Source organism: Myodes glareolus, chromosome 5 (genome assembly GCF_982192425.1).
Source record: "Myodes glareolus chromosome 5, mMyoGla1.1, whole genome shotgun sequence".
In the NCBI taxonomy this organism is placed as follows: domain Eukaryota; kingdom Metazoa; phylum Chordata; class Mammalia; order Rodentia; family Cricetidae; genus Myodes; species Myodes glareolus.
In genome coordinates, this window is record NC_142030.1 from 54,220,378 (window position 1) to 54,246,718 (window position 26,341).

At 41.7% G+C, this 26,341-nt stretch overlaps 1 protein-coding gene across 7 annotated transcripts in view; it reads right to left on the bottom strand.

The window, feature by feature from the left end:
• The window catches only part of Pxk (PX domain containing serine/threonine kinase like), a 71,853-nt gene that overhangs the window by 30,185 nt on the left and 15,327 nt on the right, over positions 1–26,341 (bottom strand). For all 7 annotated transcript variants that reach the window (XM_085687953.2, XM_085687952.2, XM_085687957.2 and 4 more), the window contains exons 2-7: positions 21,965–22,015; positions 19,645–19,692; positions 9,202–9,388; positions 1,695–1,772; positions 1,180–1,253; positions 407–481 (exon numbers count right to left, since the gene is read on the bottom strand). In XM_085687953.2, coding sequence (XP_085544079.1) covers positions 407–481; positions 1,180–1,253; positions 1,695–1,772; positions 9,202–9,388; positions 19,645–19,692; positions 21,965–22,015 — 513 coding nt within the window. The remainder of the gene's footprint in view (positions 1–406; positions 482–1,179; positions 1,254–1,694; positions 1,773–9,201; positions 9,389–19,644; positions 19,693–21,964; positions 22,016–26,341) is intronic.

Genomic DNA, 26,341 nt, shown 5'->3' on the forward strand with positions numbered 1-26,341 from the left:
AGTGGATCTCTGCGAGTTCGAGGCCAGCCTAGTCTACAAACCACATTCCAAGACAGCCTTGGGTTCTGTTGCACAGAAACCCTGTCTCAAGCAAACAAAAAGCAAAAACAAAACAAAACAAAAACCAAGAGGTTCAGACAAGTGTCACTTTCCTACTCTGGTATTTGATTAAAATACAAAGACTACATTTAAAGTACTATGATTAGTGGGCTATGAAGATGTCTCAAACACTGGCTTAAAGGACCTCTGACCTAAGGGAGTTGCCCTGCCCACTTGTGGTCTGAACTAAAAGTCACTGTACCTTTCCATTCTCTTGAGCTACAGGGCATTTCCAGCTCTTCTACCCACTTTCACTCTCAAAACAACACTGACTCTGATTAGCAATGAGGACAGCAGGAGGACTTACCACACAGGAAGGCAGAAGCTTGATTATACACTGAAAATCTTTATCTGTCAAGTACTTGTCTGGGCCAAGATCAGCCTGGAAATACAAGAAGAAATATCAGAGTATCACTTTTGATCCACCTCAAAAGAAAAAAAAAAATCCTTGTCTTTCTTCCTAATTTTATTTGCCAAAATTCTTAACTATAAATCAAAGATGGAAACCATATCAAGTCTGCTGCTTCAAGGCCTTTTCTGGAAAGGTAGTATGTGCACATACGAACAACAGGGTATGACAGATTTCATCCAGTCCCATAGCCAAATGTGTCACTAGAACTGCCATGGAGAAAAGAGTCAGGTAATGCTCAATAGCTTTCTTTGGAGGTCATTCCAAAACTGTCAGTTCTAATTCCAGGTTGTTCCTATATCCTTCTGAACATTTATTACTTGACCAAATGTATAGCTGGGGGATTTGAACAACCCTCCATGATGTGGGACTAAGAAAGTCCTTATATCACCATGTGTGAGCACAGCACAGTTCTGAGGGTCTTTTATCAAAACTCTCTTTCATAGTGGGCATGCACACCTTCGAACCCAGCACTGGGGAGGCAGAGGCAGGCGGATCTCTGTGAGTTTGAGGCCAGCCTGGTTTACATAGTGAATTCCAGGGCAGTCAGGGCTACACAGTGAAACCCTATCTCAAAAAACCAAACCAAACCAAAACAAAACAAAAAAAACTTCTCTTGCGTATATTATTTAAATCTCTTGGCATAAACTAAAGCAAAAGAATTAGCTTACCCAGCTCAATACCAGTCGTTCCTTTGGTTGGTTTTTAATTTTCATTAAGAAATATTTCTTCCTTATCCTCCAACCTGCCACAGAAGCAAGCAGAAAGGTGCTTATAGCTTCAGCATTTTTACAACAGTTGATGTATTGACTAAGTAGTTAATCAAAATTACATTTAGCAATCTTGGTCACAGATATGTAGGTCTCAACCACTTAACAATGTTCATATGGAAAGACTATACTGCAAAAACAATAAACAAAGAAATTACTTATGGAAAAGCTAATAAAACAGCACTTCAATCTAGACCTACTAAAAATGACCAAAGAAGAAAGAATAGAGGTTCTGAAAGTTACCAGCACCCTAGTCCTCTGACAGGGCTTTAACCAAGGTTAATAGGGATTAAAAGTTAAGGACAATACTTCAAGCAGTAGGGAGGTGCAAGGAATATGAAGTCAACAGATGTAAAGAGCTTCCCTGGGATGAATGGGCACCAGTTCCATCAGCAGAATGGATGCCAGCCTCTCACCTATGTCTTTCAGTGGTTCTACCACCTCCCACTTTGGCTCTGATCGGAAGAACATGGAAACCTGTTGTAAGGCGATCTCTGTAACAATATTGTACAAATCCATTATTAGTCAGAGGTGTTAGGAAAGACCAAAGGCTTCACATATTGTTCATACAAATAAAATCCCTGTAGTATATAAACTTCTTTAAACTAGGAAATCTAGGGTTTGGAGAGATGGCTCAGTGGTTAAGAGCTCTGACTGTTCTTCCAGAGGACTCAGGTTCAATTCCCAGCACCCCCATGGCAACTTATAACTGTGTTTGTAACTCCAGTTCCAAGGGTTCTATTGAAAAACATAACAACAGCAAAAAAACAAACAAACAAACAAACAAAAAAACTAGGTAACCTAAAGTATGTAAACTAGCTGGCTAAACCAGGAATTTAATCAGGCCACAATGAAAGCTCAAGATTAAGAAAGTATTATAAATCACATAGAACAACATGTTCCAAGTGATATTTATCCTATCTTCATTCCTTACGGGATTACAGCTTTCACAAACAAAGAAGTGATTAGCCAACAAAGTAGACGCTGGAATAAAAGCCAGAGTTTCAGAAAAATGTTTTCACAATAACATGGCTGCACTGTGGTGTGGTACAGAGTGCCTTTTTCGTTACACATTTTTTTATGCTCTTTTTGTTGTTCATTTATCATGAAAACATTTCCCCTTTAACAAAGACAATGAAAAAGAGGAAGTTCCTCCAAGTTCACTGTATTAAGAAACTATCAGAATAACTGCTTTTTACACCGCCCACCACCACCACACACACAACATGGCCGGATAGCATTTCCTGCCAATGTGGTAAGTGAAGTCACTCCGGGTCCCTGAAAGCAAAGAGAAAACAGTGGAATTTCACCTCAAGCCTGGCGCTAATTACATCCCAAGCAGACTGGTGAGGCTTGGACTCACCAACAATTCTCTCCATATGTCAAAATAACATTCTCTCCTAGAATCCCCTAGAGCTTGGCAAACATTACCACTGCATGTTTTACAGAACATTCTGAGTGAAGAAGTTTGCAGGAGACAACAGTCGGCTGTGTGTTTACTGACTCACTATGCAAAGTGTCCCCTAAATATCTCAGAGAAACACATGACTACGAAATGCAAAACTGGGTCTATTTACATTGTTAGATTCTATCAGATTTACATTCTATTTACATTCTTAGCTGCTCTAAAATGCCACAGGACCTTGGAAAGGGCTTGGGGCTGCTAATAAGAACATCAGTTCTGTATTAGCTCTGGACATGCTGAGCCTCTGTGTAGATGTCATCGATACAGCATTTTTATCATTTCCAAAGAAAGTTGGAAACAAGTTAAAAAGGAAACTATTTTAAGTGAAAGTATCCATATCAACTTTGAGAAAAATCAGGAAAATAATTTTCTATCTAGCACATTGTCACTTCAAGAAACTACATAGGACAATAGTTAAAAACTAAAGGTGACTCATAAACCATCAATCAACAAGTTACTGTATGTTACTAATGTTAGTTCCAACAATGGCAGCCAGCCTGCCTGGGCAATTAAGTCATCACCTGCCAGCAGGTGGCTTTCCATTCTCGACTGTGCAGCACACACATCTTTTAAACATGCCCTTCTATCGATCTGTCCTCTTGTTCTCTCTTGTCTGTTACTCTGCTGTCTGCCTGACTGCCTCTCTCATGTCCCCATCCCGAGATGGCCTTTCACTCTTTCCCTCTCTCCTTCTCCACTCCCCCAATAAATCTCCTGCACCAACTCTGCTGTTGTGCATGGCATGTCCTTTTAGTGGCACATCTTGGCAGGGCCTGCCAAAGGTACCCAACTGGCCATGTTTTAGCCTTTCAACTATGTGTCATACACAATTTTAGAAATGGAGAAGTAACAGGGAACAAATAAGACGGGACAGATATGCTCCTGATAAATTAGGGACTGGGAATTAGATTTTTGTTTTAAACTTTAGAGATCAGAGAGCTTGAGAAAGAAAATTTTCTTTTCACTGAACTGTTATTTATCATTAAAAAAAATGCATGGTGACCAATTCTAATGCTCTCTTCCAGTACTAAGCATCAATCCTAAACTTCTTCTCTGCATACAAGCCCATTCAGGTTTCCCACTTCCTACCAAACCAAAACCCAGCTGCTAAAGCAAGTGTCTAGCTGGCTTAGGCTTCATGGCCCACAGTGTTTGATTCCCCAGCCACACTGAACTCTGCTTTCCACAACCCCCTGACCTGGCCCCAACATCAGCATTTCCACAAGGACTAGTTAACCCTTCAGGCTGAACCCAAATCTAATGTTCCCCTACTCCCAAATCCTTCTCCTCCTCACACATGTTCAGGGTATCTGTACCTCAGGGACAATGCATGTCCTGAATTAGGAATGCTCTCTTCATTGCTGCAAACTCTAGTCGACAGGACATCTTTTAACTTAGGTAAAGCCTAGAGCTCTTTGGAAATACTAATTCCCCCTACCCTGGATTCTTTCTTCTTCCTGGAGTACTGGCCCCTGACTCTGTTAACCTCCACTGGCCTCTCAGATCCTAATGTCAGCACCGCTTCTGGGGAGCCCTCCTCTATCTCCAGGCCTGGTGCACTTTCTAACCCTCTCATTGTGTAACAGAGAAATCTCTTTGCACAAGTGTTATGGGCCTTGCTGTACACTTAGCACCTGGTATATACAATACTGCTCAATTAATATTTGATGAAGAAAGAACTAAAGATTCAATACATGGCCAATGGATGTGGAACCTCCCATTGGAACCATTAGAATGTGCAGACTCCGAAAAGAAATACATTTGCCTTTTACTTACATCTCTTTCATAATATTTATGTATAAATTTTGCTATTTTAAAAAATTGTTTCTTAGCCTGGCATGGTAGCACATGCCTTTAATCCCATCATCTGATCCCAAATGCTGATTGGCAGAGGCAGGCAGATTTCTGAGTTTGAGGCTAGCCTGGTCTACGGAGCAAGTTCCAGGACAGACAGAGAAACCCTGTCTCAAAAAAAAAAAAAAAAAAAAAAAAGACTACCCCCCTCCTCAAAGAAAACTTAATGTCTCTTAGCTAGGTGATGGTGGTGTATACATTTAACCTAGCACTTGGGAGGCAGGAGCAGGTGGATCTCTGTGAGCTTGAGATCAGTCAAGCTACAGTGAATCACTGTCTCAATACCCCACCACCACCCTCCACACCAAAACAAACAAACAAACAAACAAACAAATAAATTTGGGCAAACGGCTACTCAGTTAAGTGCTAAGAAACAAAAGCTCAAGACAGAGAATGGGAAACCAAGTCCTCAATCCAACCTACTGCCTCCTGGCTTCCAACTTCCATAGACTCAGAGGTACCAGGTCTACCTCCGGGCAAAGCCTTTTTGCTTGTTTGTTTGTTTGTTTGTTTGAGACAGGGTTCTCTGTGTAACAGCCCTAGCTGTCTTGGAACTGGCTCTTGTAGAAGCCTTTGAACTTCAAGGTCCTAGCCTGATGGGCTAACTTCAGGGAATAAACACTGACTTCTCCAGCCCTGCAGAGAGAAGTCCAGATCCCCAGTCTACTGCTGAGTTGTACAGCCTGCTCTCCCTCCAGAATATCCTCCTGCCTCTGTTAGGAACACAGACCTCAACTGGGACCCTCATTGCTAACCACTAATCAAGAGATTTGTCAGTTTTAGGACTTGAAAGTAGTAACTTGGTCTGTACTTCCCTTCTCCAGCCTTGTCTAAGGGTGCATGTATGTTTTCACACTTACAGACTTGGTCATTTAGATAAAGGCCCATTAATTACAGATTGGGCAGGTTGCTATTTTTGGAAGGACAGGTGACAGCTGCTGATGTCTTAGGAGATCTGGCTGCCCATCCCTGGAACCTAGATTGGCAATACAGTCCCTTACAAACAAGGGTCCCTGTCACTGTGCTCCAGACAAGGAAAAGTGGCTATGCCGATTTGGATCACCACTCCAATACAGAATTCAAATGTTGCTGAAGAGGGGCAGTAAACAGATAATTTGGAAGCTGAGAAGAAGCAAAGGCATCAGCCACATTTCAAGGGAGATTTGGTCTTGCTTAAAGAGGTACAAAATGTTGTGTGAGGGTGAGCAGAGAGCCAGAAGGAGCCAGAGGCCATTCTATAAATTTTAGGAATCAGTTGTCCAAGCTGGCAAGAGGAAGTAACCTGTGTTTCCTTCTGCGGCAGCTGGAAAACCATCTTAGCAGCAAGGCAAATTCTGATATTGTATTCAAAGAGAAGTAAATTGGCTTCCTCAGCTACTATTCCGGCTCAGGATTCAGTCCTCTAACAGTGGCTCTATATTCTGGTGCATTTGGACTCGGGTAGGGAGTTCCTAGTGACCTCCTTAGACTCCGGTCACCCTAACCTTCAGCTCTGCTATGGGGGACAGAAAGGAGGAAAGAGTACAACCTAGGGGAAGAATGGGAGAGGTAGCGGACAAGAGTCAGTGAGCAGACAGTCAGAAAGTGGGCCATAAGTAGTTAATAAAGGTCGCCTTAACAGAGACAAAAGCTTAAAAGGTCCTTCAGCCTGTGGACAGGTCAGACAAGTTCTAGGTGGGATCAGGACTTGCGTCTATCAAAGCTATGGACCTACAACCCTCCCTATCTTTGCTCAAACTGACCAACTCTGAATTAGGGATGGTGACCCCTTAAAAACTCTTAAAAGCCCTCACCCTCAAGGAAAGACAGCTCCAGCTCAGCTGTGCAGAGGGTTTTCTCTCTGTGCCTTCCTTTCCTCACCTGATGACTCACTTTGCTGTGTTTAAGATTTTTGCTATTGCTTCCTGTTTCACTCCAGATTTTTCCAGCCTTTTAGTTCTTTAACTGGTAGAGAAAACAAACCTGATCAAGATCCCGAGATGGTAACAGAAGGAAAACAGACAAACTTCTAGAAGCCAAATAGCATTTTAACTTGGAAAACTCTGATAGGACAAGAGCCAAACAAATGTGCAGGGCCTAAGTAAGCCCAGCCTCTTAAAGATCTTAGTTCCCTCATCTATAAGGCAGCTGGGACCTAGGAGATGAATCTTCCAGTAAAATCCTTGCTATGTATGCACACATGACAACCTGGAGTCTGAGGTCATGTGAAAACTCGGAGGCATTGGTCAGCACCGAATCCTGTTGCTGCTGAGGCAGAGATAGATAGGATTGGTGCGCTGGCCGGCCACCCTGGGAAATGACAAGTTTCAGGTTCTGTGAGAGACCCTGTCTTAAACAAAAATAATAAAGTGAAGAGTGAAAGGTATCTGACATCAACTTCTGGCCTCCATGTGCACACATCCATTTGTACACACGCACACATGTGCACACCCTGCATGTATACACATATACATACATGCACACACAAGGTGAGTTTTGATACGACAGCTCTAAGATGCCTTTTGTGTCTACTCCATGTGAATCATCACTCTCTGGTCCAAGCTCTTTGAATACAAGAAATGCATGTGCTTCATGCCTGTCCTGGCACATGGTGTGGCATGTCACTGATGACGGCTGAATGGATGTGATTGTTACCTGCCCACTACAGCTTGACACCTGCCCTCATGAGAACATCAGCAGACACTTTCAGGGGATAAGGCTGACAAAATATGAAGAGAGTTGAGTTGATTCATTAAAGATGACCTGCTGGGGGCTAGAGAAATGGCTCAGAGATTAAGAGCACTGGCTGCTCTTCCAGAGGTCCTGAGTTTAATTCCCAGCAACCACATGGTTGCTCACAACCATCTGTATCGAGATCTGGTGTCCTCTTTTGGCCTGCAGGTATACATGCAGACAGAACACTAAACATAATAAATAAACCTTAATAAAAATGACCTACAGACAATTTTGGAACAGTCAAGGTGAGACTTGGAGAAAGAGATGAAAGGGTCAAAAGGCAGTGGCAGAACTGAAGCTCTTCTGAGTTCCCGTCCAGTGTCAAAGTGGTTAAGGAGGAAATAATGGAATCCTTGTAACCATACAACGCTTGACTTTGTAACCTACAGTAAATGAATTTTAATACCCATTCTTTTTCCTGACTAGATTCTGGAAAAGCATTTTCCTTCGTCTTGCCTAACATCCACTAGAAGACAGCAAAAACCTTCTCAACAAGGCTCATCATACTGCAGTGCATACGCAAATCACCCGACAACCTTTAAAGTCAGTTCCTGATCCAGCAGGTCTGGGAAGGGCCTCAATTCTGTTCTTTAGACAAGTTCTCACGATGCCAACTACATCTGGTTAGAGAACCTAGAGAACCTTGATGTGAGCAGTGAGCTCACACTCAGCTGCATAGACAGGTCGGGAGCCTCACAGACTTCATAGACTGGTATGCACATAGACTGAGCACTGACTGGGAAGGTTTGGTACCCAACAAGAAATAGGCTTCCAGGTGTCCCTTCTCAAACAGGAACGACAAGCATCTTCCTGTTAATTCAGATCCAGGAATTTGTGTTTGTTTAGCATTTCTGAAATAGGGTCTCACTTAGTTGTCCAAGCTGGCCTGGAACTTACTGTATAAACTTATGGCAATCTTCTTCCCAAATGCTAGAGTTGTAGGAATGAGTTTGGCTTAAAAAACAATGTTTTTAAAGACCCAATAACAGGGTCTGGAGAGATGGCTCAGCGGTTGGGCATGCTGGCTGCTCTTCCAGAGGACCCGGGTGTAAGTACCAGCACCCACATGGCAGCTCACAACTGTCTATAATTCCTGTCCCAGGGGATCTGACACCCTCACACAGGCATACTACATGTATGGCAGAACACCAATGTACATAAAATAAAAATAAAAACTATTTTTTAAAAAAAAGAAACAATAATAGAATCTATTACCTTAACAAGAAATTAACAACCAGGGTTGCATTTAGAAATCCTTAAAGTATGGCTTGGCTTTAAATAACCTGTTTTTTCCGTTTATCAGAATAGCTCTATAATAGTTTTAAAGGTCCCTAAAGGCCTTTAAAGTAGATAATTAGTTCTTCCTTCTGCTGACATCAGGCTTGGGTATTTGATGCTTTGTGTGTAACTAGCAGGGAAGCAAAAACCCTGATCCTGGGGAGCCACCCTCTGCACATGACACACAAGAGTCTCAGGAAGAAGGTGTGAGGACGCAGGAACAGCCCTTCTAAATCAACATTACATTTAAAAACAATTTAAAGAAAACCCAGACATATTCCACACTGTAAACATGAACCAGATTGAGGTTTCCCTGTGTACTACTGCTGTGGGCTGTCTGCTCTGTTCCCAAGAGAAGGCAACCAGAGGTACACGGACATGACTGTTTCTCTTCTATGTTTTTTCTGTATAGGCATCACAAACATTTTGGAAGGAAATTATGCCCCTCCTAAAAATATATAGAAAAATACAACCAAGCAAATCTTTGCAAAGAAACACTCTCCTGCTACAAATGTGCACATTTCCCCATATGGAAGTAGAGCTTTCCCATATATCATCTCTTGCTGAGCTCAGGCCCTACGTGATTGCACCTCACAGACCCTGTTTCTTACCAGTGTAGTTTGCAGAATAGTTGTTCGGGTCCAGGAACTTCTTAAGCAGCTCACAATTGGATAAGACATGATTTGCCATGATAACATTAAGGTAGTTCTGCAGGCCTCTCTGTCTCTCAGCTATGAATTCACGGTCCATGTTTCCAATCAGTTTCTTAGGAGGAAGAGGCAGACTCAAACCTGCAATCTGAAAGAATGGAAGGAATAAAGGAAGACGAGGGGGGAGTTACAGTTGTGTTATATATCTACAAGTAAATTTGATATCTGAATCCTGAACCATCTGTAATTCATTAAATATAAAACAATGCAGACTTTGAAGATTAGAAATTTTATACATATAAAATGATTTATATACATATAAAGCTATACATCTCATGATTGATAAAATTATATACTAAACATAGTAACTGATTTTTTTTCACTTTTACCAAAGTTTTATTGGTATATTCATTGGACATAGTACCAAAAGAAATTGCTTTAACAAAGTTAACATTACTAGTCCTATGGTCCTACTTCTTCCACAGCCCATGGGCCGTGTTCTCCAGACCCTGGAAGAACCATAGCAGTTCTGATCTTTGGGCATTGGGGAATGCTCAAATTGCTATATCTTGACTCTTTATTTCTGGGCAGTATTTGTAATATTTTTTTATTTGTAATATTTCATAATGGGTGATGGGATTAAGTTCTCCTTCACAGCTGAGCAGTGGTGGCAAAGGCCTTTGATCCCAGCTTTTGGGAGGCAGGCAGATCTCTGAGTTCAAGGCCAGCTTGGTCTTTAGAGCAAGTTTCAGGATACAAGAGAAACCCTGTCTCAGAAAACAAAGAACAACAAAATAAGGTCTCTTTCATAGTTCTGACCTTACCTTGCATATCCTGTCTCCTGCCCCCACTTACATTATTGTATTTACACAAGGAAATGACAATGACATTCACAACAACTGCTGAGCCTGTTTTGGGTTCTGTGATATAAATAGGACCCTATGAGGTTATCTGCTTCCCATCTCAGAATTTTGCCTTCTTACAACTGAGTAATTTTTAGGTCTCATTTGGGTTGTCTTTTTTGCTTTGTTTTGGTTTTTTTCCAAGACAGGATTTGTGTTAATTTGAATGTAACTGGCCCCCATAATCTCATAGGCATGGCTTTGTTGGAGTGGGTATGGCCTTGTTGGAGGAAGTGTGTCACTGTGGGGGTAGGCTTTGAGGTTTCCTATGCTCAGAATACCACCCAGTATCTCAGTTGACTTTCTGTTGCCTGCAAACTATAGGTCTCTCAGCTACTTCTCAATCACCTTGTCTGTCTGCATATTGCCATGCTCCCTGTCATGATGATAATGGACTGAACCTCAGAAACTGTAAGCTGACACCTCAATTAAACATTTTCTCTTAAGAGCTGTCATGGTCATAGCAACAGAAACCCTAACTAAGACAGATTTGGTACCAGGGACTGGGGTATTGCTGTGATAGGCCTGACCTTGTTTTTGTTAGGAGGAATTTGGACTTTGGGAGTTAGGGTTAGGAAAACTGTGGAATGCTTTAAGCACTGTTTAATGTGCCATACTAGTATAAGCATGGAAGACAGCAGTGCTCAGAGTTATTTGAACTGTAGGGACTCACTCAAGAAGTTTCAGAGGAGACTTTTAGTATGTTGGCTAGAGACATTCTTGTGATAGTTTGGTGAAGAAGTGGCTGCCTTTTGACCTTGTTGGCCAAACTGAAGAGTTTTAGATTAATTCCTTTGGCAGAAGAAATCTCAAAACAGCCTAGTCTAGACTCTATTGTGTGGTTATTGGTGGTAACTCTAAAATTAGGGCTGGGTGTGGTGGGGCACACCTTTAATCCCAGTACTCAGGAGGCAGAGACTGTCAGATTTCTCTCAGAGGTTGAGGCTAGCCTGGTCTAGAGATCTAGTCTCAGGATAGTCAAGATTAGGCAGTGAAGGACATAAAATTGGTGAAGATGTAATTGAACATTTCTTTACATGACTTTCAGCCATTTTAGATTCCTCTGTTGAGAGTTCTCTGTTTAGGTCTGTATTCCATGTTTTTATTGGATTATGTGATCTTTTGGTGTCCAATTTCTTGAGTTCTTTGTATATTTTGGAGGTCAGACATCTGTCTGATGTGGGGTTAGTGAAGATCTTTTCCCATTGTGTAGGCTGTCGTTTTGTCTTGTTGATCGTGTCCTTTGCTTTACAGAAGTTTCTCATTTTCAGGAGGTCCCATTTATTAATTGTTTCAGTGTCTGTGATGCTGGGGTTCTATTTAGGAAGTGGTTCCCTGTGTCAATGCGTTCAAGTGTACTTCCCACTTTCTCTTCTATAAGGTTCAGTGTGGCTGGTTTTATGTTGAGATCTTTGATCCATTTGGACTTGAGTTTTGTGCATGGTGATAGATATGGGTCTATTTTCATTTTTCTACATGTTGATAGCGAGTTATGCCAGCACCCCTTGTTAAATATGCTTTCTTTTTTCCATTTGATACTTTTTGCTTCCTTGTCAAAGATCGGGTGTTCAAAGATGTGTGGATTGATATTCAGGTCTTCTATTTGGTTCCATTGGTCCTCCTGTCTGTTCTTATGCCAATACCAGGCTGTTTTCAGTACTGTAGTTCTGTAGTAGAGTTTGAAGTCAGGGATTGTGATGCCTCCAGAAGTTCTTTTATTGTACAGGATTGTTTTGGCTATCCTGGGTTTTTGCTTTTCCATATGAAGTTGAGTACCGTTCTTTCGAGGTCTTTGAAGAATTTTTCTGGGATTTTGATGGGCATGGCGTTGAATCTGTGGAGTGGGTACAGTCTTGTTGAAGGAAGTGTGTCACTGTGGAGTGGGCTTTGGGTCTCTTTTGCTCAAGCTTTGCTCAGTGTGACCCAACCATTTCTTGTTGCCTTGTGATCAAGACGTAGCCAGCAGCATGTTTGCCTGCAGGCCACATGCTCCCTGGCTTGATGATAATGGACTGAACCTCTGAACTATAAGCTGCCACCTCAATCAAATTTTTTTCTCTTATAAGAGTTGCTGTGGTCACAGTGTCTCTTCACAGCAACAGAAACCCTAAACAGGTTTTCTATGTGTAACAGCCCTGGCTATGCAGGAACTCACTCTGTAGACTAGGCTGGCCATGAATTTACAGAGATCTGCCTGCCTATGCCTCACAAGTGCTGGGATTAAAGTTGTGAACCACCACACCTAGCTGTCATTTGGGTTTTCAACATAAAATGCTTTGTTGTGGTTTTCACTTCAGCATTTCTATTTGTCCTTGAAGGTGTGTGTGTGTGTGTGTGTGTGTGTGTGTGTGTGTGTAAGTCAATTTATTATTGCTTACAATAGTTAGGGAGAAAGAAAAGGTAAAAGTGGGTGCTCAATCTCCTACCATTTTCCAGATCACTTCAAACTTTTGAGACTATTTTTAAACTTGAAAAACAAAGTAAGGTCACTTTCAAAGAGTAGTACTATAGTAGTGCTATTTGACACTTGTACCAAAAATAAAAATAAAAACAAAAAAGCAATCCAAATAATATGCATATTGATTGACTGAGGGTAAGGCCAAATGAGAAGGGCATCTCAATGGTAAGCTAGTCTCAGGGGCAAACCTAACTCAGGTTCCACTCTAGATTTTTCAAGCAACAATGACACAGTCCAATGAATAAGACGTGTGGTTGGAATGAGAATGGCCCCTATAGAATCATGCATGTGGTGAGCGCTTGGTCCCAAGTTGGTGGTTCCCTTTGGGGAGGTTTGGGAAGTGTAGCCTTGCTGGAGGAGGTGTCACTAGAGGCAGGTCTTGAGAGCCTCCAGCCCTGCCCTCCTTGCAATTTGCACTCTCTCCTTCATGCTTGGAGTCCAAGATGTGAACTCCCAGATGGCTGCTCCAGCTGCCATGCTGCCCCACCATCAGGGGCTCTAACCTCAGTCAAAATAAACTTTCTTCTACAAGTCACAGTATTTTATCACAGCAACAGAAAGTAATGAGTACAATGTGATGGGAAGACGGCTAGCTGACAACTCTAAGTTGCCTATTTCTCCTGTAGAGCTATGAAAACGTTTCAGACACAATTAGGATACATTGTCTATCATAGCAGTTTGTCACCAGATAAGACACTTAAATTTCAAGGGGTTTTTCTCATTCATAAAATTAAGCTTTATCTAAGCAGTTTCTTCACTTGATCTTAGCAGAAAGGTCAAGGAGTGATTACAGTTTCTTACTTAGCTAAATATAATGCATAGTACAAAGAAAGCACATCACTCAGCATGCCAATCATTTTATTTGATGTTGCTCAATGGCTAAAGCATTACTAAGGCTATATATCAATGTAGCCTAAAACATAACTAGTATATCCTAAAAATACCTTATGAAATTGTAGAATATAATCTTATTTTTATATAAACCATGGATGTGCTCATATATGGGAGTGAACACTGTTTTTTTCTTTCCTCAAAAGCTTTCTAATTTTTAAAATTTTAATATGTATAAATGTTTCTCTTGCATTTATGTCTGTGTACCACATCCATGCCTACAGAGGGCTTCAGAGTCCCTAGAACTGGAGATATAGATGGTTATGAGCCACCAAGTGGGTGCTGGGAATCAAACCTAGGTCCTCTGGGGCCATCATTCCAGCTCCCATGAAAACTGTCTTAAAAGATTCACACCCACTGGAGAACATAGCTATCTCTAGGAACAAGTCGTGATTTTTTTAAAAAAATATTTATTTATTTATTATGTTTACAATATTCTTTCTGCGTGTATGCCTGTAGGCCAGAAGAGGGCACCAGACCTCATTACAGATGGTTGCGAGCCACCATGTGGTTGCTGGGAATTGAACTCAGGACCTTTGGAAGAGCAGGCAATGCTCTTAACCGCTGAGCCATCTCTCCAGCCCCCAAGTTGTGATTTTTTATTCTGTGATGAAATACTTATCATACTTGTAGAAGGAGTGGCAGACTGCTTCCCACCGCCCACCCGGCTAGCTTTACCTGAAATAATTACACGGAAATTGTATTCTTTTAAACACTGCCTGGCCCATTATCTGTAGCCTCTTATTGGCTAACTCTTACATCTTGATCTAACCCATTTCTAATAATATGTGTAGCACCACGAGGTGGTGGCTTACCAGGAAGGATCTTAATCTGCGTCCATCTTGGAGAGGAGAGCTACAGTGTCAACTCACTTCCCTTCTTCCCAGCATTCTGTTCTGTCTACTCCACCCACCTAAGGGCTGGTCTATCAAAAAGGCCAAGGCAGTCTCTTTATTAACCAATGAAAGTAACAATAGACAGATAACCCTCCTCCATCACATACTCACGTACCCTTCTCAACTAAAAGAGAAAAGCATTCTTTTTAATTAAAATGATTTTTAAGCAAGGGTTTTTTTAAATTAATTATTTATTATGAATAGACTAGACTGCATGGTCCACACAACAGCGCTCACTGAGTGATGAGTCCTACATCGTCCGACATGGCAGCACTGGATTCAAACACCAGTATTTTCCTTTATGGTGGGGATGTAAGAATTTATTTGATAAACTGGTTGTCTTTTCTGTTTGTTTGTTTGTTTGTTTTGAGGGAGTAGTCTCAAACTCTCTAGGTAGCTGAGAATGACTTTGAGCCTGATCCTCATGCCTCCACCTCCTAAAAGCTGGGAGCATAGGTGTGTACCACAATTCCATACTCTATGTGGAGCCAGGGAACTAAACCCAGAGCTCCATGCCTGCTAGGCCAGCACTCTACCAACTGAACTGCACCCCAGCCTAAAATGTCTCTCTTGAATGGTGAGAGCTCTAAGCCTCAAACAATCTTTTTTTTTTTTACTTTCTTTTGCATGCATATGGTGTGTATGTGTGGATCCAGGTGTGCTGGTGTCATAGTGTATGCATGGAGGCTGAAGAACACCCTTGGGTGTCACTTCTCACTTTCCACCTCATTTGAGTCAGGGTCTTTGAGTTTTTCCTGCTTCACGTGCTAAGTTAGCTGGTCCTCAAGCTGGGATTTTATCCCTGCCTCTCATCACCCTGTAGGGTACTAGGATTACTGACCTGTGCCACCACCACACCCGCCCTTACGTGGGTTCTAGAGACTCACAGCTTCATAGTGAGTGATTTAATTAGGGGTGATAACCACTGAGTTATCTCCAATCCTCAGTAGTCTAATTTTCCAGACTTCACTTTACACTAGGAAAGTACTGATCTGTCTGACATGTCAGTTCTCCCAAACCATCAGAGTTCTTTTACCCACAATGTGATTACAGTACCTGCTGTGTCAAAGAGGAATAATTATTCCCCAAAGTACTGAAACTGCAAAGTTTAGCATCCAAGGAAAACCTGTATCTCCTTCAGCTTTCTCCTGTGACATCAACCTCCGTATCACCGAGATAAACCTTAGATGGAAGAAAAGAGCACCTATGCACACAGGGTGACAGCCACTAAGACACTGGTTCCCTAGATACCTTCACACACGGACTTCAAGCCAGGACAAATCGCACTTTTGCCAGCTTTCCCTTGAATGCACTCTATCTGCTCCCACCTTGAGCTCCTTTAAAAAACAAACAACAAAGCAATCTACAGATCAAACACAATGCTCATCAAAATCCCAGCAAAGTTCTTCAAAGACCTCGAAAGCACAAACTCAACTTCATATGGAAAAGCAAAAAACCCAGGATAGCCAAAACAATCCTGTACAATAAAAGAACTTCTGGAGGCATCACAATCCCTGACTTCAAACTCTACTACAGAGCTACAATACTGAAAACAGCCTGGTATTGGCATAAGAACAGACAGGAGGACCAATGGAACCAAATAGAAGACCTGGATATCAATCCACACATCTTCAAACACCCGATCTTTGACAAGGAAGCAAAAAGTATCAAATGGAAAAAAGAAAGCATATTTAACAAGGGGTGCTGGCATAACTCGCTATCAACATGTAGAAAAATGAAAATAGACCCATATCTATCACCATGCACAAAACTCAAGTCCAAATGGATCAAAGACCTCAACATAAAGCCAGCCACACTGAACCTTATAGAAGAGAAAGTGGGAAGTACACTTGAACGCACTGACACAGGGAACCACTTCCTAAATAGAACCCCAGCATCACAGACACTGAAACAATTAATAAATGGGACCTCCTGAAACTGAAAAGCTTCTATAAGGCAAAGGACATGGTCAACAAGACAAAACGACAGTCTACACAATGGGAAAAGATCTTCACTAACCCCACATCAGACAGAGGTCTGATCTCCATACAAAAAACTCAAGAAATTGGACACCAAAAGATCACATAATCCAATAAAAACATGGAATACAGACCTAAACAGAGAACTCTCAACAGAGGAATCTAAAATGGTTGAAAGACACTTAAGGAAATGTTCAACATCCTTAATCATCAGAGAAATGCAAATCAAAACAACTCTGAGAGATTCCATCTTACACCTGTAAGAGTGGCCAAGATCAAAAACACGGATGACAACTTAGGCTGGAAAGGTTGTGAGAAAAGGGAACACTCCTGCACTGCTGGTGGGAATGCAAGCTGGTACAACCCCTTTGGGTGTCAGTGTGGCGATTTCTCAGAAAATGAGGAAACAACCTTCCTCAAGACCCAGTAATACCAATTTTGGATCTATATCTAAAGGATGCTCAATCATGCCATAAGGACATGTGCTCAACTATGTTCATAGCAGTTTTGTTTGTCATAGTCAGAACCTGGAAACAACCTAAATGCCCCCTCGATAATAGAATGGATAAGAAAAATGTGATACATTTACACAATGGAGTACTACACAGCAGAAAAAATAAAGACAGCTTGAATTTTGCAGGAAAATGGATGGAGCTAGAAAACATTATTTTGAGTGAGGTAACTAGACAGAAAGACAATTATCACATGTACTCACTCATAGGTGGTTTTTAAACATAAAGCAAAGAAAGCCATTCTACAAACCACAATTCCAGAGAACTTAGACAACAAAGAGGATACTAAGAGAGACTTACATAGATCTAATCTACATGGGAAGTAGAAAGTAGAAAAAGACAAGATCTCCTGAGTAAATTGAGAGCATGGGGACCTTGGGGGAGGGTTGAAGGGGGGAGAAGGCAGAGAAAAATGTAGAGCTCAATAAATATCAATAAAAACATACACAAACAAACAACAATAACCAAAAAAAAAAAAACCTTCCCTTGAAAGGGGAAGCCGGGTGGGGCTCTCCAAAACCAGCAGAGAAGTTCCTGGGTTCCACTTACATCAGCTTCAGAGTGAAGAGCAGAGTTGTAAGGTACCCGAGGTGGAACCTGAAACTGGGCCTCTGGCCTAGTGGGAGCTTCTAAATTACACACAGACTCTACCAAGGTTTCCAGGAACTTAGCTTTTATCTGGAGGGAAAACCTCCAAACTGGTCATGCTCCTTACTCCCTTCCATCATTAGATTTTAACAATCACCTCCAACCATATGCCAGTAAGTTCTAAACTCTCAACAACCCTTAATTTATCTCATCATAAAATAAGCTCTCCAAGGTCAACAACAGGCTGTAAAATTGAAATCATAAAACATTTGGAATATGAGAGACCACAGAAGTCACTCTTCATTTGAGGAAGAAAAAAATGAGACCTAAAAGAAGAGATGGCTGATCTAAGGTCTAACACCAAGCCAGAGTCTGGGTTTTCCCATCACTTCAACCCCTGTCTCCTTTTCTTTTCATTGATGCACGGCCTCCCTGGCTGGCTGCTAATTTGACATTGTATTTATTTGAAATATGGTGCCTTTTTTTGTGCTGTGCCTATGAAATATGATAACCATAAAATTTTTTGGAAAACACAGACTTTTCTGGCTTTTTTTACTTATATAGTTTACATGCATTTTAACAGAACATGGAAAGTACCAAACACTATAAAGAACTAAAAGAAAAAACATAATCCAGGCACCTGGGGATCATGAGTGTTAATATTTTGGCATATTTCCTTCCAATCTTTTTCCCTAAACATTTCATGTTATTATATCATGTGGCATTTAAGTTTACATTCAGACACATCATTATACTAAAGTATGTTCCCATTGTACTCAGACCCACTCCATACTTGAGATTATATTTCTCTCCTTCACAGGAATCCACTTATCTGTAGAGAGTAATCAGATACTGAAAGCCACAGTCAGAGTTTTGTTCTGAGGTTTCTGAGTCCTTTGGTTATAAAGGTTGTTTTAAAATTATTTCATTGCCAAAAAGCTGCGCATGCTTTCTTCTGTTTGTTTACTTGGATGAAGAAAAATCTTCCACTGCCAGATGTGGTGGCCCATTCCTGTAATCCCAGCATTTGAGAAGGGCAGGAGGAGTTCAAGGTCATACTGGGCTAAGTACTAAGCTAGAAACCAGCTAAGCAGTATGGAACCCTGTCTCAAAACAACCCCCTACCCCACACAGTATGTGGATATCTGTGTTTGAAATAAGATGCATATCGGAAGCACTAATTTTAAAAAGGAAAACTACACTGGAGCAAAAATAAGTTCTAGGCCAGTACATGGCAAGATTTATCTCAAGAAAATAACAATCATTCAATCTCTGTCAACTTGCTTGTTATCTAGAGATTTCAACTGGTCACACTAAAATTAAAACCAAATATTGTCTGAAGGTATAGCTCAGTGGTAGACAGAGCATGTGACAGCATGTGAAACACCCTGCACTCAATCCCCAGAACTACACAGCAAGGATCAAAGGTACAACCAAAAGCAACTATAGTGTTCTGCACATTACTGGGTCAATTGCAGAAGAAAAGTACTCATGTTTTTACAGCAAATAATGTTTGGGCTCTACTGATACCATTTTCTGAAGTCTGACATAAAACATGGCCGTATGAAGAAAAAGGAAGCAATATGTCCCTTTCTACCCAGAAGTTCTCCTGACCTTGGTGCATACCATCAGAGGTCATCCAGCATATGTGATAGCCAGCTCACTAAGAAGGGAGCAGTCCTTTGCCTCCCTGCTGATCTGGTCAACAACTAAGCACTCCAGTACACACTGAAAGGTTTCTATTGCCACACAAATCTGAGGAATGGCACAAGCTTGACAGTCTTTAGTACTGACATGGCCGGGGGTTCTGACGGTGCTGAAGCCTATCTAGGAGCCTTTTACTAGTGGCATTGAATGTCTTTACAGGCAAAGCTTTTGCATAGCTTCCTTCTTTTGGTTAAGGGCATCAGGTTAGAATATTAGAATCTAAGGTGTACTTCAGAGAATCATTACGTTGAAAAAGACTGAGTCTCTACTGTTATGGTTTAATGCTGATCGACACTGCTGACTGCAGAGGAGCCCAGCAAGAGTAAAGGAGAGAGCCCCAGATACTCCTGCACGAACTCTAGCAACATACGTAGTCAGCCCTCATCCACAAAAGGAGCTTATCCATATGACTTCTCACCAGTAAGACATCATAAGCAACCATGTGTGTCACCCGTGTTTTGAAACATTTACCTGCAAGCTGTTGTTAAGTAAATCGAAGTCACTGTATCTTCTAACAATCTGTAAGAGACAAAACAGTGGTGTTTTGATTCAGCAAAGGCATCCCTCTCCACCTCCTGACTTGGGACTCTCTGGTGTCCCAAAGCTGGAGCATCTGTGCCAAGCAGAGCAGTGCTACTTAGTGTTCACTTTGATTGATAAGTCCAGGAAATGCACATAGCAGTCTCCCAGGGATGGCCTGGGCTGCCGTAAACTGGTTAATGCTGGCCAAATTCACAAGGCATCAACAAGAGATTTAAAAAACAGCAAAAAAATTTGTCATGTTTTCAGGTCAAATTGCCTTTCAAATATCTTTCATATTAACTGAGTATATGGAGGGGTAGATTAATGATTTAGAAAACAAAGGGAAACAGACAGTTTTGATGTTATTTGTCCTTGTCAGGAATAAAACATCATCTGGTAGACATGCCACCTCCCCTGAAGATAAGTCTGTTCCTGTAGGTAAAACTGCTTTACCTCACGGCAAAAGTTCAGTTTTTATGTCCTGTGTCATTCCTTGGTTATATTTTTGTTACTGCTTAGAACATAGCCAAATCTCATTAGCGCTGGTGTGCTGGCTACTTTAATATCAGTATGATACCAGCTTAAGTCGTATGGAAAAAGGGGATCTCAACTGAGAAAATGTTCCCAACATGTTGGCCTGTGGTACATTTTATTGCCTGAGGATTGGTGTGGGAGGACCCAGCCTTCTCTGGGTGTGCCTCTATGGGCTGGGTCCTGAGCGCTGTAAGAAAACAGGCTGAGCACGGCATAAGGAACAAGCTAATAATCAGCACTCCTCCATGGCCTCTGCTTCAGTCCTTGCTCCAAGTTCCTGCCCTGAGTTCCTGCCCTGGTTTTCCTCAGTGATGAACTTATAAGCTGTACGGTGAAATAAATCCTTTCCTACTCAAGTTGCCTTAGGTCTTAAGTGTTTTATTACAGCTAGAAACCATAAATAAGACATCTTTGTAAGGAAATAATTGTGCTTTTAAGTAGTTTGACTTCAGTCTTTATCACTGGTTACCAAATAATGTATGTAGATAAACTGCTTGGATACCAGCTAGGACCTCACCATAAGACAGCTTCATTCAGTAGGACTCAGGTGGAGCCCAAGAGCCCATTTTTTGTTAAGTACCCCATATAAGGTAAAAGAGCTAGAAAAACTTGTACCAGAGCTTGACTATTCTGGAAGAATGATTCTTGTCAAATGCACATAATGTTACATGTAAGTCCAATCCTGATAAAGGAAGCCAATGGTAGCACAGCACTTAATTGCAGGGAAATGCACATTGCAATGCTGCTCTGTCAACATCTAAAATGTTGACCTTAGACTAGTTACTTACCTCCAAAGTGTAAAGTAGGAATAATGCTGCTACAGAGGAATGGTTTAAGAGTGGAGTGAATTAATTTGTTTAAACCAGTGGTGAATAATTCATAAACTCTTAACAGATAATATATGTGATAAATATTCAAATAAAATCAGTCTGAAACTTTAGGCAAAGAAAAGTGCTATGTTTGGAGCACTGTGGTCAGAGACTGCCTAAGGTGGAGCCAAGGTTCGAGCTGGGTCATAGAGCACAGACAATACTATTAGAAGAAGTAGGATGGCCAAAGTCCCATGAACAACTCAGCTACCCTTTGCAAGCCAACTGGGAAGGGAAAGACCCTTAGCTTTCCCCATTGTCTTTTTCTCTTTAAGGCCAGCACTGAGAAAAGCAGGGACCTCAAGAAGAGCCCTCCTTAGGGACAGTGAAAGAGTTAGCTCCAGCTGTGCAAGAGTAAACCAGTCCGTAAGGCACAGTGACCTGACTGGACATTGTTGTTACCTGGTGACTCACGTTATGTTTCTGGGCTGAGTTGGTGAACTGCTTTCTACTGTTCCAGGTAACCAACCACCAGGAACAAAGGTTTTGTGCAACTGTATTAAAGTTAAAGACTCATGATGCTGAAGAAATGCTTCAGGGGTTAAGAGCTCACACTGCTCCTACAGGAGCCCAGTTTGCCCCCCAACAACCATATCATGTGGAACTGCCTGTCACTCCTGCCCCACAGAATCCAAATTCCTTTTCTGTCCTCAGTGGGCATGGAATTCACTTGCACAAACCCACACTGAGAGATACACACACATATATACATAATTTTAAAAGAAAAAAGAAAACTAAAGGCTTACACCCCAAAGCAATATGATTTGTACTATATAAATATTCTGACTTTTCCATATTTTCTGATACCCAGAGATAGTTTTGACCACAAATTTAAACACTTTTTTCTAATAGACAAAAAGGCTTACCTGCCAGCTGTTTTCTGTGGAAATTCCCCTTTGTACCCTGATGATATACTCCTAAAAGGGATAAAAGAAAGAGTTGTTTTTAAAAAAAAATGGGCAGGAGATGTGACTGGGCAGTCATACACTCAGTAGCACGAAGAAGGCTCTGGGTTCAATACTTAGCACAGGGGCAACAGGGAGCTGCTGGTCATGGTGGCCAGCATCTGCATTCCCAGAACCAGGGAGATTAAAGCAGAAGAATGACAAGTTGGAGGCCAGCTTGTATTACATGGTGAGATTCTGTTTCAGTAAAACACTCATATATGGATACCAGATAAATGTATGACTTCAAAGAAAGGGTTGGAGCAATGGCTCATCTGTTAAGACATGGATTCTGTTCCCAGAACCCACAAGGCAGTTCACAAGCATCTGCAACTCCAGTTCCAGGGTATATGGTCCCTCTTCTGACTTCCATGCACACCAGGTATGCACATGGTATACATACACAGACATGCCATTTAAAAAAATAAACGAATGAAACTTAAAAAGTTTCATTTCGGAGGGGAGGAAGTGTAAATTTTTGAATGGAAAAAATTTTAAAAAGTTTCATTTCATCCCTGAACCCTACAAGATGGTGAGAGAAAACTATCTCCTGAGAGCTAGCTGCCCTCTGACCTTCACATGAGAGCCGTGGCAGGGGCATGCCTGTTTTCATAAACACACACATAAAAATCAGTTAATTTTTTATTTTAAAAATAAACTTAAGTTTTAAAGAGACCAATAAAATCAATTTGATGTATTTGGTAAAGAACTAAACCTATGAAGATCTAAAGAGAAGTAGGCTGTTCTGTACTTTGGAGACACCATATGTTGTGTAGTTAAAGATACAGAAAAGAATGGAAAACTAGAAAGGTGATCTTTCTCAGAACATTCTGATTCTACTAAAGTGGATCAAAGGTACTCCTCCTTGACTAAAAAGACATTCAATTTTTTTCAGATTTCCAGAACTGCCATAATGAAATGCTTCACTAAGATTCCCACTGCCTGGAAGCCTTGGAGACCATGAAGTCAGTTTTCTCCTGAGCTGCAGGCTGCAATGGCACCCCAGATTCTCCAGTGACTACTGTTACCCTTCTCACCCTCTCTGATGTGGAACAGACCTTATGTGTAGACAGGACAGTATGAATCACCAAGGCCAAGAAATCTAGGCTGCCACTAACCTAGCCATCTGGAGCCACTTCCCCAGAGAGGTCCCTCCCTCCTGCTCCTCCTGACACCACACACTTAACCTTGGCATGCAAGGAGGGTAGAGCACGTGGGCATTTTGGCAAGTCCTTGTGGTCTGGGGCTGAAGTTTTCAAACTGGACATGTACTAGGACCACATGATATGGGGCATACATGAAGAAAGTAAAGAGAATTAACGGGAAACTTACACTAAACCTCTACATTAGTCATTCAGACTTCTGGGCAGCCACTCTAGGGAATAAATTCATACTCAGCAAGATACAGAGAACTGTCCAAGACAGCACAGCTTTGGCAGAACTGACTGGGAACCAGAACCTTCACCTTGATCACTCTCAGGACCTTCTACCTTCCAATGTGGTTGGTAGTTTCCACTGACCTGAAGAAGCTGTAAGGCTGGCCTACTTCCACATCTCTAAAATACTGGTGACGTGGGCTGGTGAGACAGCTCAGCATATATAGGCACTCGCCACCAAGGCTGATGAGTTGTATACCTATAACCCATATGGAAGAAAGAGTTCCTGCGGGTGGTCCTCTAACCTCTGTACGCATAACGGGACATGTATACCCCCCCCACACACACGCTTTCTCTCTCAAATAAAAATATGGAGGTCTAATCAAGTGCACAGAATTCACTAGATTGCCCTAATGATGCACATTACCCTACTGACTCTGGCCTGAAGGTGCCAGGGTGAGGGGCAGTCATTTCCAAGATTGTTGATTAATGCTTTCAACACAGATCATTTTCCAAGCAAGCACTTCCATAGGTATATTGTGGATTTTATCACACAGTGGCTGATACTCAGTTGCCTTGGTTTGATGAGATTCTAGGAAAACTTTATTTTGAATCTATCTGGCATCAAGTTTCTTTAGTGAGGCTACAAACACAAAACATCTTGACACAAAGGACAGAGCTGAGGCTTAAGGAAACCTTCAAACCACCCTCACACACGTCTCTTCATTTCTGCACAGCTCTCAACCACCGCGACACTCAGAGAACAGTGGGTTACACAGAGCTCTCTGGAGATGTCTCACAGACAGGCTGACACAAAAGCAGAAGGTCTTATCATCTAGAGTCACCTACAGAACTTAAGAGGAAAGAAAAGATTTCTGTTTGCTTGGGTCCTATCTCCCAGAGAGAGTTAATGATTCACTGTCTGAACTACGCACAAGCATTAACAGTTACTACACGCTCCCTAGGTGATTCTAATACACAGCCAGGGTAATGAATGACTACTGTTCCACAGCCTCGGAAAAGAAACTGGAAGCAAGATCTGTAATCTCAGCCCTTAGGAAGTAGACACAGGAGGATGGTAAATCCTAATCCAGGCTGGGTTACATAGTAAGGCCCTATCTTAAAAAATAAAACCAATCTCCAGGTGGTGGTGGTGCCCACCTTTAATCCCAGCACTCAGGAGGCAAAGGTGGGCAGATTTCTGTGAGTTTGAAGCCAGCCTGGTCTACAGAGAGAGATGGCCAGTGCTGCACGCACGCGCGCGCACACACACACACACACACAAAATCCTGCCTTGGAAACAAACAAATAAATAACTAAAAATAAATAAATAGAGTTACATTCTATGCCTTAAATCCCAGCACTTGGGAAGCAGAAACAGGTGGATCTCTGTGAGTTCGAGGCCAGCTGGGTCTACAAAGCAAGTTCCAGGACAGTCAGGACTACACGGAGAAACCCTGTTACGAAAAACAAACCAATCAAATAAACAAATAAATAAATCCAATAAAAGATGTGACTCATGAGCCAGTCAGTACATGTCTGTGATCCTAGCACTATTTGGGAGGCTAAGGAAAGAGGATCAGGAGTCAGGGATAGCCTTGGCTATATAGTAGGTAGACCATAGGCTACAAGAGACCCTGCCAAAGGAAAAAGGGAAGAAGGAACTAAATCAGAAGCAGATCTCTATCACAGAAATAAAACTTCTGCCAGGGAGGGAGGGCACAATTAAACCAAACACCCACCAAACTTCAAAGGCCTTTTCCCTTTTCCCTTCCTCTCTCTGCAAGAGCTCAGTTCTTTTATTTCCTTGAGAATAGTATATACTTTACCTTGGGATTTTAAGCGTAGAGAACTGAACCGAGCTTTATGAGGGCCAGTTGCTTATCTGGGGTGGGAGGCAGCCTGTTTGTCTCCAGGGCCCAGTAACCTTGCTAAGTCTCTGAGTTCACCCCCAAGCTCACTTCTTTACTAGCACTACTCCGACCCAGAAGCATGCTGCAAACAAGTGACCATAAAGAAGAAACAATACTTCTCTGCTCTGGAACTTTTCATGGCTCCCACTAGGTTAAATACCCAGACAACCTTCTATATTCCTGTAAATCCTCACCAAACTGACCTAACCTTTTCTGTCATTTTAGAGCTTTCTTATCAGACTGCTTATATCCTAAAGATTCCTGTTTCATGCCTCTCAGTTTGCTGTTCCAAATATTTAAATCCTGGAGTGTTGAGCTTTTTAAATGTTAACTGCTATTTTTGTTCCGTATCAATATTTTGGGAAACAGTTCTTCCCAGCTGGACTGAAGTCTTGAAGAGCTGGGATGACACATTTCTTATGTTCCAGATCCCACCCAGCAAATGTGAGGTCAGCAGCAGAGACAAGCAAATAACCAGGGCATTAGTCACCTAACTGCTCCCTTGGGAATGATGAAGCCTGCATACCTACAAACAGGTAAAAATCACTGGACTCCAAAAAAAAAAAAAGCTCCACAAGATCTCATTAGTCTCAGACTGATTATCTCTCTAAAGAATTAATGTCAAGACTCACGAGGCTAATGCAGGATACATAATATTTCCGCAACTATCATATACCTTTCGAATTGAGTGTACAGCAGGAAGATTATAGGCTTCAAGTCAGCCTGGCTACGTAGTGAGACCTTGACTCAAAGGGAAGAAATACTTTTATTTTTATTTTTATTTTATGTGCATTGTTGTTCTTTGCCTGTATGTGTGTCTGGGTGAGGGCTTCAAATCTTAGAGTTACAGACAGTTGTGAGCTACCATGTAGGTGTCAGGAATTGAACCTGAGTCCTCTGGAATCACAGCCAAGTGCTCTTAACTGCTGAGCCATCTCTCCAGCCACCCCCTCTTTTTTTTGAGACAGAATATCCCTAGCTGTCCTGAAACTCACTCTGTAGACCAAGCT